At 45.2% G+C, this 14,482-nt stretch overlaps 1 protein-coding gene across 1 annotated transcript in view; it reads left to right on the top strand.

The window, feature by feature from the left end:
* The window catches only part of LOC106598152 (potassium channel subfamily T member 2), an 82,109-nt gene that overhangs the window by 26,998 nt on the left and 40,629 nt on the right, over positions 1-14,482 (top strand). Inside the window, exons 2-10 of the mRNA XM_045715407.1 lie at positions 1,416-1,495; positions 1,978-2,080; positions 4,752-4,808; positions 6,531-6,579; positions 6,905-6,964; positions 11,930-12,004; positions 12,318-12,401; positions 12,838-12,932; positions 13,785-13,965. Of these exons, the coding sequence (XP_045571363.1) occupies positions 1,416-1,495; positions 1,978-2,080; positions 4,752-4,808; positions 6,531-6,579; positions 6,905-6,964; positions 11,930-12,004; positions 12,318-12,401; positions 12,838-12,932; positions 13,785-13,965 (784 nt within the window). The remainder of the gene's footprint in view (positions 1-1,415; positions 1,496-1,977; positions 2,081-4,751; positions 4,809-6,530; positions 6,580-6,904; positions 6,965-11,929; positions 12,005-12,317; positions 12,402-12,837; positions 12,933-13,784; positions 13,966-14,482) is intronic.

The raw sequence follows: 14,482 nt of genomic DNA, 5'->3' as shown, positions 1-14,482 counted from the left end.
AGATAGGAGTAATCAATCTCTTTAGCCTCCCTACTGCCACTTTAATGGGAAGTGCATTGTGTAAAGTTTTCTCACTGCATTCGGTTGGAAATACGTTTTTTACCCAATTGTGCATTTTACTCTCCTTGGTGTTTTTTCATCATTTTATTCAGCATGTTCATGTATACAAAGAGTTGGCTGACAGATCTACACTGTGTGTGTGCAAACGCGCGTGTCTGAGAGAAATATCGACAGAGAGAAAGATGCTCCATCACCATAGCAACAAAGAGCAAAGTTTCCAATGTGCTAAGAGTGTATGGTTGCTAACGGGGTGTGTGTGTGTGTGTGTGTGTGTGTGTGTGTGTGTGTGTGTGTGTGTGTGTGTGTGTGTGTGTGTGTGTGTGTGTGTGTGTGTGTGTGACTGACTGAGGGACCACTATGTGGGGTCCTGGTTTTCATCTACAGTATTAAAACCCTGTGAAGACCCCCACCAGTAAGGAGATTAGATTGTGACCTTTCAGTTTCATCTCTGTACGTGTGGCAGAGCACCTGTGTGTGCTGGGCCTCTGTTTTCATCCTGTGTCTGGTCATCCAGCGCTGCCTTCCTCTACAACCACTTTCTGTAGGATGAAAGAACAGAAGAAGTGGCCAATCTCTCATGAGGGGGTCTACCAGGAAATTCGATTTCTTGATGACAGTGTGTATGTGTGCGTGCATGCCGGACTGCGTGTGGGCGCAAATTTGTGTGTGTGTGTTCATATGCATGTATCCATGGTGTGCACTCACTACTCTTGTGTTTGTTTTGCATGTTATCCCATGTGACTGAGTTCCTTCCTGTGTGCATGCGTGAACTGTATGTGTCCATATACCGATATAGGATCTTAATGGCATATGGAGGTGTGTATTTCAGGCGTTGGCTGTGTGTGTGCTATGTAGTCTGTCTGGCTGTAGGGACTGACGGGGGTGAGGGAGGAGAGAGCAGTAATTATGGACTCTTCAAATTCAGCAGAACAGAGGGAAGTCATTTGTTGCTCTATATTTAATCAGCAGAGATAACGAGGCTGACTGCAGCTGCCATGGCAGGCTGACTGACTGGGGATGACACACAGCGACATCATTTCCTCCCGTCTTTAATATAACCTAACCACACTGTTATTTATTTCCCAAATTATTGCTGCTGTTCCTATAACCATTATCACCTCTGTCTATGTCTCTCTCTCTCCACCTCTATTCTCTCACTCCACTCTCCTCTTTTCCATTCTCGCTCTCTGTTGTCTCATTTCTTTCCTTTTATTTTCCCATATCTATCTACCTCTCCCTCAATCTCCACTACTCCCCCTCCCTTTACTTTGGTATTCACCTGTTACCCATCTTCCTCTTCACTGGTCATTCTCCATCCATCCATCCCTCCCTCTCTCCATCCCTCCCTCTCTCAGGGTGCAGGTAGAATTCTATGTGAATGAAAACACTTTCAAGGAGCGCCTCAAGCTGTTCTTCATCAAAAACCAAAGATCCAGTGAGTTGTTAATGTTCAGACAGGAAGTTCCTACTTATTGTCCTGTAGACTGGCTGTCATTACATAATCCTTTCTGTTTGGGTGTTCCTTCACATGATTGGTTGCTTCATTAAGTGCTCTGTCGGTGGTGTTCCCTAAGTGGTTTTGACTGTGTGTGACATGTTGTCCCCTTGCTCTAGGTATATTCCTGTATGTCTATATGTTCTGTATGTCCTATCAATGTCCACTGTGTCCCATTAATGTTCTCAATAACCTAATGGTTGTGTTTACACTGGCAGCCCAATTCTGATCTTTTACCCAATTATTGGCAAAAGATCTGATCAGATTGTTCAAAAAGACCAATTAGTGGCAAAAGATCAGAATTGGGCTGCCTGTGTAAACACAGGCATTGATTGATGATAATGTATTATGTTTAATTGATTGATTGATTGACTTTATTGATTAAGTCTTTGCCTTGCTGTGGTATGGTTTATGTGCTGCAGGTCTGAGGGTGAGGCTGTTCAACTTCTCTCTGAAAGTATTGAGCTGTCTCCTCTACATGGTCAGAGTCCTACTGGACGACCCACAGGAGGAGAGACAGGACTGGTGAGGAAGGGGGGGGGGGGTAAATAAGAGTGGCTTTAGTATTGGAGAGGGAGTGAGGAGTATTGGTGGAGATGGAGTGAGGAGTATCAGTGGAGAGGGAGTGAGGAGTATCAGTGGAGAGGGAGTGAGGAGTATTGGTGGAGAGTGAGTGAGTAGTATTGGTGGTAAGGGGGTGAGGAGTATTGGTGGAGAGGGGGTGAGGAGTATTGGTGGAGAGGAAGTGAGGAGTATCAGTGGAGAGGAAGTGAGGAGTATCAGTGGAGAGGGGGTGAGGAGTATTGGTGGAGAGTGAGTGAAGAGTATCAGTGGAGAGGGAGTGAGGAGTATCAGTGGAGAGGAAGTGAGGAGTATCAGTGGAGAGGGGGTGAGGAGTATTGGTGGAGAGGGGGTGAGGAGTATTGGTGGAGAGGGAGTGAGGGGTATCAGTGGAGAGGAAGTGAGGGGTATCAGTGGAGAGGGGGTGAGGAGTATTGGTGGAGAGTGAGTGAAGAGTATCAGTGGAGAGGGAGTGAGGAGTATCAGTGGAGAGGAAGTGAGGAGTATCAGTGGAGCGGGGGTGAGGAGTATTGGTGGAGAGGGGGTGAGGAGTATTGGTGGAGAAGAAGTGAGGAGTATTGGTGGAGAGGAAGTGAGGAGTATTGGTGGAGAGGGGGTGAGGAGTATTGGTGGAGAGGGAGTGAGGAGTATCAGTGGAGAGGGAGTTAGGAGTATTGGTGGAGAGGGAGTGAGGAGTATCAATGGAGAGGGAGTTAGGAGTATTGATGGAGAGGGAGTTAGGAGTATCAGTGGAGAGGAAGTGAGGAGTATTGGTGGAGTGGGAGTGAGGAGTATCAGTGGAGAGGAAGTGAGGAGTATTGGTGGAGAGGGAGTGAGGAGTATCAGTGGAGAGGGAGTGAGGAGTATTGGTGGAGAGGGAGTGGGGAGTATTGGTGGAGAGGGAGTGAGGAGTATCGGTGGAGAGGGAGTGAGGAGTATCAGTGGAGAGGAAGTTAGGAGTATTGGTGGAGAGGGAGTGAGGAGTATCAGTGGAGAGGGAGTTAGGAGTATTGATGGAGAGAGAATTAGGAGTATCGGTGGAGAGGGAGTTAGGAGTATCAGTGGAGAGGGAGTTAGGAGTATCAGTGGAGAGGGAGTTAGGAGTATCAGTGGAGAGGGAGTTAGGAGTATTGGTGGAGAGGGAGTTAGGAGTATCAGTGGAGAGGGAGTTACGAGAATTGGTGGAGAGGGAGTGAGGAGTATTGGTGGAGAGGAAGTGAGGAGTATTGGAGGAGAGGGAGTGAGGAGTATTGGTGGAGAGGGGGTGAGGAGTATCAGTGGAGAGGGGGTGAGGAGTATTGGTGGAGAGGAAGTGAGGAGTATTGGTGGAGAGGGAGTGAGGAGTATTGGTGGAGAGGGAGTGAGGAGTATTGGTGGAGAGGGGGTGAGGAGTATCGGTGGAAAGGAAGTGAGGAGTATTGGTGGAGAGGGAGTGAGGAGTATCGGTGGAGAGGGAGTTAGGAGTATCAGTGGAGAGGGAGTTAGGAGTATTGGTGGAGAGGGAGTGAGGAGTATTGGTGGAGAGGGAGTTAGGAGTATTGATGGAGAGGGAGTTAGGAGTATCAGTGGAGAGGGTGTTAGGAGTATCAGTGGAGAGGGAGTTAGGAGTATCAGTGGAGAGGGAGTTAGGAGTATTGGTGGAGAGGGAGTGAGGAGTATTGGTGGAGAGGAAGTGAGGAGTATTGGAGGAGAGGGAGTGAGGAGTATTGATGGAGAGGGAGTTAGGAGTATCAGTGGAGAGGGAGTTAGGAGTATCAGTGGAGAGGGTGTTAGGAGTATCAGTGGAGAGGGAGTTAGGAGTATTGGTGGAGAGGGAGTGAGGAGTATTGGTGGAGAGGAAGTGAGGAGTATTGGAGGAGAGGGAGTGAGGAGTATTGGTGGAGAGGAAGTGAGGAGTATTGGTGGAGAGGAAGTGAGGAGTATTAGTGGAGAGGGAGTTAGGAGTATTGGTGGAGAGGGAGTGAGGAGTATTGGTGGAGAGGAAGTGAGGAGTATTGGAGGAGAGGGAGTGAGGAGTATTGGTGGAGAGGAAGTGAGGAGTATTGGTGGAGAGGAAGTGAGGAGTATTAGTGGAGAGTGGTTAGTCAGTACTTACCATGGAGCAAGAGGGATAGGTGAAGATGAGATGTAAGGGTTAGGTTTAAGGTAGTTTCGCTTGGCCAGGGGCTGGGAGATTGAGACCAGATGTAGGGAAGGACAGTGGAAAGGGAAAGAGTAGGGGGTAGAGAAATGGGTAATGTTGAGAACACCGGCGTTACAATTCTGGAGGAAACAGAGAGAGAGAAATTTGAGGTCATATAGGATGGGTTTGAGGAACACAGGAAGCTAGAACTCTTTGAATGTCCAAACATGACACGTTACAGTCCTCTTGTTGTACATGTTTCCCCTGTAGTCTGGACTGTTCCAAACATGACACGTTTCAGTCCTCTTGTTGTACATGTTTCCCCTGTAGTCTGGACTGTTCCAAACATGACACGTTTCAGTCCTCTTGTTGTACATGTTTCCCCCTGTAGTCTGGACTGTTCCAAACATGACACGTTTCAGTCCTCTTGTTGTACATGTTTCCCCCTGTAGTCTGGACTGTCCCAAACATGACATGTTTCAGTCCTCTTGTTGTACATGTTTCCCCCTGTAGTCTGGACTGTTCCAAACAGAATGCATCGGTCCACCCCAGCAGGACCCAGTTTGACTGGTAAGTTTACATGTTTATGTCCAATTCATCTTTAATGAGGAGCCAAGACTGGTCTGGGAGTCTAATACAGAGGGTCACAGAGATGTTCATCCTGTGTCCACCACAGAGCACTGTAATGAGACCATGTACAACAGACAGTTAATGATACTTGGAGTAATAGAGAGGTTGGAGATGTAGATATGGTACATTATGCAGGTTGACGTTTATTGTCATGACTCTTGCCCTGGAGGCAGAACTGAGCGATTTCCGCTAGATGGGTCAACTGCATAGAAAAAATTGGCTATATCCTAAAAATGTATGAAAACAAAAATGTGCTTTTTGGTCTTAATTTAAAGTTAGGGTTAGGCTTTAGGGTTAGCAGTGTGGTTAAGTTTAGGCTTAGGTTTTGATGACTTTGTGGCTGTGCCAGCTAGTGACCATTCTGCCTCCAGGGCAAGATTCATGACAATAAATGCCAACCTGCAAACATTATATTATTACAGTAGCACGTTAGTTTGTCACAATGTTACCTGTATGGATTTCATGCCAACATAATATGTACTGTATGTAGTGTCCATATAACCTAATTAGCAGCTGCTGTCTGTAAACCAGTCAAAGACTGATACAGGAAATGTCTTGGGGCTGCTGTGAGTGTGTGCACTAGACCAGAGCCTGAAGGGGTCGTAAACAGAAACTATTTGACTTACGAGTCTTGGGACTGATGATTTGCACTTAAAAGTGAACTTAGTTTGCACTCATCCAAAATGTACTTACTAGGAGTGGAATGTCCAGTGGTGTGGACTGAGATTCAAAGGCACGAGTGAGTGAGTGAGTGAGTGAGTGAGTGAGTGAGTGAGTGAGTGAGTGAGTGAGTGAGTGAGTGAGTGAGTGAGTGAGTGAGTGAGTGAGTGAGTGAGTGAGTGAGTGAGTGAGTGAGTGAGTGAGCGAGTAAGTGACCAACAAACCGACCGTCCAACTGACTGAGTCTGTCCCAGATGTGACTGGGTCCTTGGGCTCTGCCTCCAGTCCTGCTCAGGGACATATTTATTTCATTGGTGGCTGGTGACACTGTGTAAACTCTGGCTATAAATGAATAACATTTACATTTTAGTCATTTAGCAGACGCTCTTATCCAGAGCGACTTACAGTAGTGAATGAATACATTTCATACATTTCATACATTTTTTTTTTTTTCTCCGTACTGGTCCCCCGTGGGAAGGAGTATGACAGAGTGTGCTTAGTAACGACTTTGGCTGGCTGTTGCTCCAGGCAGCACACTAAGAGGGCACACACACACACACACACACACACACACACACACACACACACACACACACACACACACACACACACACACACACACACACACACAACAGCAGCAGACTCAGAAGGGAGCACTCAGGCAGCCATGATAAGCCCCGATGCCTCTGGATAGAGCCTCTTTCACACAACAAAGCTGGAAATCTGCATTCATGTTATCTGTGAATATTGATTGTGATGCTTTTTCACAGAGGTAGTCTAATGGCAGCTGTAGTTCAGAACCACTCGCTTGTAAACAACATAATTACAAGAGGCGTTATGTCGTTGGATTGATCATATTTGAAAGGGAGTCCTTTTAATATTTGCCCCTGTTACATCTCCTTTTTCTTTTCTTCTCCCTCTTCCTTTCCTTTTGCCTCTCCCTTCTTTCCTCTCCTCCCTCTGTGTCATGTATGATGTGCTCTCTTGGTTCTGTGTCTGCAGGTCTCTTATCATCTGGGTGAATAGGCCTCTGCCTCTGTGGGCTCTACAGGTCAGACACAATGTTGAACTGTCATATTAACAAGGCTGTCTGCACACACACACACACACACACACACACACACACACACACACACACACACACACACACACACACACACACACACACACACACACACACACACACACACACACACACACACACACACACTCTCTCTCTCTTTCTCTGGTTTATTGCTTCACTTTAACTTCTTATTGATAGAGTTCAATCATCAAAATGATGATTCCACCCACTCTCTGTCTCTCTATTGCTGTTACTACTCCAATCTTTCTCTCTCTCTCCTTCTCTCTCTCTCTCTCCTTTCATCTCTCTCCAGGTGCTTGTAGCTTTCATCAGCTTTTTCGAGACCATGTTGCTGGTGTATCTCAGCTACAAGGTGAGTACACTGTAAATCTGTTCCCTGTAAATGTACAGAATTATACAGGCACCAGAGTTGCCAACGTAATAAAGTAATTTTGCTGTAATATATTTTACAGTACTATTTCCCTTACTGTAAAACAGATTACAGCATCCCAAAATTACAGTATTGCGCTGGTAACTCTGGTGCCAGGTCAATGCTGTAAATTTACAGTGAAATTCTCACTGAAATCTAAATGTAAGAAAAACTATTCATTTCTACAGAAGTAACAACAGTTAACCTGTTGGGGCTAGGGGGCAGTATTTGCACGGCCGGATAAAAAACGTACCCGATTTAAACTGGTTACTACTCTTGCCCAGAAACGAGAATATGCATATAATTAGTAGATTTGGATAGAAAACACTCAAAAGTTTCTAAAACTGTTTGAATGGTGTCTGTGAGTATAACAGAACTCATATGTCAGGCCAAAACCTGAGCAGATTCCATACAGGAAGTGTCCTGTCTGACAATTTGTTGTCCTTCTGTTGCATCTCTATCGAAAATACAGCATCTCTGCTGTAAAGTGACATTTTCTAAGGCTTCCATTGGCTCTCAGAAGGCGCCAGAAAGTGAAATGGGGTGTCTGCTGTCTCTGGGCGAAGAACAGCAGGAGAATTTGTGTGGTCAGCCTGGGGACAGTGACACTGGAGATGCACGTTCATGAGAATTCTCAATTTTTTTCTTTCAGCTTTGAATGAATACAACGTCGCCCGGTTGGAATATTAGCGCTATTTTACGAGAAAAATAGCATCAAAATGTATTTTAAACAGCGTTGACATGCTTCGAAGTACGGTAATGGAATATTTTGAATTTTTTGTCACAAAATAAACGGAGCTATTTGAATATATCTATGGATTATTTGGAACCAAAACAACATTTGTTGTTGAAGTAGAAGTCCTGGGAGTGCATTCTGACAAAGAACAGCAAAGGTAATCCAATTTTTCTAATAGTAATTCTGAGTTTAGTGAGCTCCAAACTTGGTGGGTGTCAAAATAGCTAGCCGTGATGGCCGAGCTATGTACTCAGAATATTGCAAAATGTGCTTTCGCCGAAAAGCTATTTTAAAATCTCACACCGCGATTGCATAAAGGAGTTCTGTATCTAAAATTCTTAAAATAATTGTTATGTATTTTGTGAAGTTTGCGGTGGGTATGCTTGTTCTGAACATCACATGCTAATGTAAAAAGCTGTTTTTTGATATAAATATGAACTTGATAGAATCAAAACATGCATGTATTGTATAACATAATGTCCTAGGAGTGTCATCTGATGAAGATCATCAAAGGTTAGTGCTGCATTTAGCTGTGGTTTTGGTTTTTGTGACATATATGCTTGCTTTGAAAATGGCTGTGTGATTATTTTTGGCAGGGTACTCTCCTGACATAATCTAATGTTTTGCTTTCGCTGTAAAGCCTTTTTGAAATCGGACAACGTGGTTAGATTAACGAGAGTCTTGTCTTTAAAATGGTGTAAAATAGTCATATGTTTGAGAAATTTAAGTTATAGCATTTTTGAGGTTTTTGTATTTCGCGCCACACTGTTGTGTCTGTTGACGCAAGCGTCCCACCTCGCCCAGACAGGTTAACACATATGTAACCAAATAAGAGCATGACCACAACACAAATTTAAAAACAATATTGTTTGCCTGTGTGTGGGGGATGTGTGGAGACAGAGACTAAGAGAGAGAGGAAGTTCAAATTGGGATTGGGTACAATCCTAGACCTATGATCAGGCCAACTGTACTGTATTGAGGGTAAGGGGGCTCAGAGGCGGTGAAACACACAACGGGACAGTTTGGACAGTAGAGCATCTAGGAGAGAGAAGTCAGCGCAGAATCAGGTGTTCATCATGGGTCTGCGTAACAATCCTCCTCAGTTCTGATTTGTCAGCTCTTCTCACCCTTAGGACAAGCATAGAAAAATAAATAATAGAATGAAAGACAAAGAGCACCAGGGATGCTACCCTGTGGGTAAAAAGACAGGTGACAAGGGACATATCAAGCTGGTGTTGTGTGTGTGTGTGTGTACTTACCTCACTAGAGGTCATTCAAACTGAGAGCCCAGTGAACCCAATCACACAGGGTTGTGACAGCTGAGGACACTGTGTCCCTGTGTTGTTGCCGTTCATGCTCTCCCCATTGAGTAGACTGTATCAAGGTGACGTCTAGATGGCTATGAGTTATTTATTGTGTAGGCTACTATCCCACTTGAAATATAATCCTGGGACAGAAAAAAATTGGAAACTTTACTAGCAACCGCCGGCAACACTGTGTTACAGCTGCTCAGTGGCAAGCACCTTAGGTCGGCGAACACCTCGATACAATACAGGTGCACTGCTCATTCGAATCCGCTTTGGTGGCTCGCGACTGGTGTAACGGCCCACAACGTGGTTTATGTGTAAAATTCAGCCTGTCGAGTTGGAAAAATAAACGTTGCGCAGGTAATAATATGGGTAATATCTTTTGAACTGCTAGAAACAAACCATTATCTCTATAACAATGGTGAAAACATAACAGTCACTAATCTGTGCTCAGTTTATTCTCTATGGCACTCAGAGGCTGCGGTGTACCTAAAAGCCTATAATCACAACAATTATTATCTGGGTTGTGTCAACTTGAGCTAGCTAACTATCTGGCTAGCTAGATAGCTAGCAAACGTTAGCAAGCTAGCTAGCTAGGTTAGCTAAGAACAATTGCAGTAATTCAACGTTGGCTAGCAATAAAAATACTTAAACAAGTCAAGGTACCTACCCAGAAGCTGCTGAAAATATTTTTCCACTTCACAGCCGCTTCAAGAAGATATTTACTAAAATAGTTTGAGATTCATGTGTCTCACCCGACAGGTTGGCGCCTGAAACTGATCATTTGAATCTACAGTAGGTATAAGCTATTAGTGTAAAAAAATACAATATGTTAGAGTAATTTTTACAGGAAGCTTCCAATTACAGTCAATAACAGTTTTTTTGACCTGTTCACCGGACGTGCTACCTTGTCCCGGACCTGCTGTTTTCGACTCTCTCTTTCTACCGCACCTGCTGTCTCTAACTCTGAATGATCGGCTATGAAAAGCCAACTGACATTCACTCCTGAGGTGCTGATCTGTTGCACCCTCTACAACCACTGTAATTATTATTATTTGACCCTGCTGGTCATCTATGAAAGTTTGAACATCTTGGCCATGTACTGTTATAATCTCCACCCGGCACAGCCAGAAGAGGACTGGCCACCCCTCAGAACCTGGTTCCTCTCTAGTTTTCTTCCCTAGCCACCGTGCTTCTACATCTGCATTTCTTGCTGTTTGGGGTTTTAGACTAGGTTTCTGTATAGCACTTTGTGACATCGGCTGATGTAAAAAGGGCTTTATAAATAAACTTGACTGATTGATTGGTTCTTTTTCAGCATTTTACCGTAATGCAGTGCTATCTACAGCATTAATGCTGTAAAACACATGTACTGTATTTTACTGTGTGTTTTACAGTGTTTTACTGTTGAGATTACAGAAACTGAGTCCCTTCACAGACACTGCTGGAGATTAATAGCTATTTTGGTGCCCCACAAAACAACAAGCCTCAGTCTGTATATGTCTATGTAGCTACATGTGACATGTCCTGGGGGAATGTACTTTACATCTCATCATTTGATCCTTTGATATATCCTTTGATATACAGTCTAGATTAAGCATATATCTGAGCAGGGCCGTCTCCAGGCATAAGTGACGTAGGACCCCCGGTACCCACATTTGTTTTGGCGGGGTGGGACTCAGTCGGGGTCTCAACTTACTGTTGAGAGTTAGAATAGTAGAATAACCAAGGTTCAATTTCGAAATGTGGATGTGTATCAGCAGTTTTTCTATTGTTATGTCAGTCACTGACTGTCACTCAATTATCCAGGTCAGCTAATGATTGTTAGATTGGTAAGTTAGTCTAGCCAGCTATCTAAACTTGTAGTAGGCATAGTCATGGCGGAATACCGACCAAGCACGCAGGGCATGTGTCCAGTGGCCCTGATCTCCAAGAGGCCCCCATTGATTTTGTTGGTCACTTTAACTCGGATATCATTAACATGTGTAGAATTGCACAAAAATTGTTAAACTTCTCTCTGCGCCATGGCAAAATACGTAGAATTGCAGAAAGCTTGCTTTAAAACTGCACCATTTTATCTACTCCCCCTGTCAAAATGTGTATAATTGTAGGAAATGAACTTTAAAATTTAAATTCAAGAGGGGGGGCTGTCAAGATGGGGACCACTAAAATGTTTTGCCCACGAGGTGGAGGGGGGGCAACCAAATCGCGTTTAGGACCCCAAAAAGGCTCGGGCCGACCCTGTATTTTAGGAGCCTCAACAGGCTTCTCCCTATTGAAAGATGCATGAGAGTGACTGGGATAAAGGAATCCCCCCCCCCAGAGAGAGGCAGCGTGTGATCTGATCCCTTCCCATGGAGGGTTACCCAGCATCCCTGCTCTTTGATGTATGTGGCAAACTGGCGGTGTGTCTATTGGTCTGTGGAGCTGTCACAGCATGGCTCACACTGCCTAGCCTGCTACAGTGTCAGTCAGGGGGCAAGGAGGAGGTGGAGGTTTTAATGCTTAAACCTCATCGATATCTCTGTGGACATACACAAGGCCTGGCTTTGGCTGTCCACCCACACAAACCAGGTCTCCGGTTAGCTATAAGCAAGCTGTGGCTGAACACATAAAAAAGCGACATGATATTTGACATCTTAATTGTACAAGAAGCTTACAGACTGAAACCTGAGTAATGCCTCCTTTTTAAGTGGAAGTGAACAGATAGCAAAGGAGAGTCACCCTTGTCCGTGTCCGTGTTCAACAGGGTAAACGTGGCCATTTCATTCACAAATCCAGTCAAAGGAACACTTTATCTGGTAATCCCCGAGGTTGCCATGACAATGGAGTTTCTCTGACCTCCGTGTGTTGTTGTGTTTCCAGGGCAACGTTTGGGAGCAAGTGTTGCGTGTTCCCTTCATCCTGGAGATGATCAGTGCGGTTCCCTTTGTGATCACTGTGAGTCCAATCAAACGCATGCATTATGGAACATTATGCCTAGTGAGCAATTTGTTCTTTGATCGTGTTGTACAGTAGGTTCAACCCCCTAAAGGGAATACATTTCATGCAATATATAGGATGTTGCATGTCTGTGCTCAATAAGATACTCTACCCTATGTTGTTACTACAAAATGCTCCTTCCCCCACTGGCTATTTTTCCCTTCAATATCTCACCAAACCTACAAAAGATATGGACCTTTGATGAGGCATGATGATGAATAAATGCCGTTAGCACTCACCAAAACACAGACTGAATCTCTTTCTCCTTCAGGTGATTTTGCCCTCCCTCAGAAATCTGTTCATCCCTGTGTTTCTCAACTGCTGGCTGGCCAAACATGCCTTGGAGAACATGATAGTGAGAAAATACATATTTATTGCTCAGTTTATGTCACTCCGTCTCTCCATCTCACAACTGTTCTCTCAGGTGTCTCTTTATCTCATCTCTTCCATTGTTTCTTTCAGATTAAATCTCTGCACCTCTTAAAAACATTGCACTGTTCTCTGTTTCTCTTTTTACCACAAGTTTTGACTCCCACTCATTCTTACAGATGTAAGTGCATGTATTTTCTATTATTTTCTTGTATTATACACATCATATTCCTTTTGTCCTTGTCCCTCAATTATCTTTGTTTTCTTCGCTGGTTTTTGGGACATTATAAAGATGCAATGGCTTTACACTTATCCTCCCCACATCACAACACTATCTTTTTCTTATCACCCTTCTCTCTCACTCTCTGCCCATGTTTCTCTCTCACTCTCTCTCTCTCTCTCTCTCTCTCGCTGTGTTTCAGAATGATCTGCACCGGGCCATTCAGCGTACTCACTCAGCTATGTTCAACCAGGTCCTCATCCTCATCTGCACCCTGGTCTGCCTCATGTTCACCTGGTGGGTCACCACAATCACTGCTAGCAATCACTGGGAGGAAGAGGGGGGTTTTCCTCTACTTGAGCCCAATGGCAGGTATAGGAGTGGTGTAGCAGTATTAAGTGGTTGGTAGAGGCTAGCTTTGAGTAATAGCCCAGGCTGATATAGCGTAATATTAGGTCCTGGAGGTCTGAAAAGCTTCCTGGATGAGACTGGTTGACCTTATCACTACTGACAGCACAATGTTGACTCAACCGGCCCTCCAGCTCTGGGTAAACACACACTAGTCATATACACACAGTGCACAAACACTTTGTACACACACCGTCGACAGACGTGCATGCACGCACACACTACACGCACGCACGCACGCACGCACGCACGCACGCACACACACACACACACACACACACACACACACACACACACACACACACACACACACACAGTAGTTCCCTCTGGTCTTCTCATGCTTATTTCCTCCTTCCCACCTGTCCATCTCTCTCTCCTCCTGTTCCTCCCCTCCCCCTCTGACTCACCTCTCAATCCCCATCATAATTGGCTGTCTTCCTCTCCTTAACCTCTTCCCCTTCTACATCAACCTCTCTTCACCTCTCTCTCCATCACCTCCATCCTTCTCTTCTTCTCTCGTCAACATCTCTCCTTCCTACTGTCCCTCTTCTCCCTCTTCCCCTCCACCTCCCCCTCATCCATCCACACCCTCCTCCTCCTCCTCCTCCTCCTCTCATTCCGCCTCCGCCTCTACCACCACCTCCGTCCTCATCCTCTCCATCCTCCTCCTCCACATCCTCCTCTTCCTCCTCCTCCTCTTCTTCCTCCACCTCCTCCTCCACCACCTCCTCCTCTCCTCAGTATATGTGGGATCCAGCACCTAGAGCGAGCAGGAAACAACCTGACTCTGTTTGACTCGCTCTACTTCTGCGTGGTCACCTTCTCTACCGTGGGCTTCGGTGATGTCACGCCCCGGATATGGCCTTCTCAGCTGCTAGTGGTCATCATGATCTGTGTGGCGCTCATCGTGCTTCCCATACAGGTGAGGGGAAAATCCCAATGCTGTTGTTGTTTTCATTGTATTTTAATGGATCATTTACGTAGCTTGTACTATTTTCCAGTATATCTCCCTGATGTATTCCCCACACATATGGCTGAGGGGAGAATCCGACTGAACAATAATATTGTACATCAGATATTCCAGTTACACAGAAGAGTATAGTGTCACTGTTTCACGAATCTGTCATTTCCTGCCCATGGTAGTTTCCCTCTCCTCTCCCCATGTCACATTACTGTCATTTCAGTTGTGATAATAGGAACCTTTTATGTGTGTGTGTGTGCGTGTGTGTGTGTGTGTGTGTGTGTGTGCGTGCGTGTGCGTGTGTGTGTGTGTGTTCTGAGCCGCTGTACTGTTGTGCTCTGGGAGACATGTTTGAGCAGGACAGGAAATGGCACACAGAGCCATGTAGCCCTCTCACTCCCTCTCCCTGTCTTTCATCCATAAATACCCCCTGACATTTACTGGCTGCCCAACACCTCCTCACCCCCTCTGAGTGTGT

The sequence above is a fragment of the Salmo salar genome, chromosome ssa03 (assembly GCF_905237065.1).
Source record: "Salmo salar chromosome ssa03, Ssal_v3.1, whole genome shotgun sequence".
Taxonomy (NCBI): Eukaryota; Metazoa; Chordata; class Actinopteri; order Salmoniformes; family Salmonidae; genus Salmo; species Salmo salar.
The sequence above is the reverse complement of the archived record's forward strand: the minus strand, read 5'-3'. Positions and strand labels throughout refer to the sequence as shown.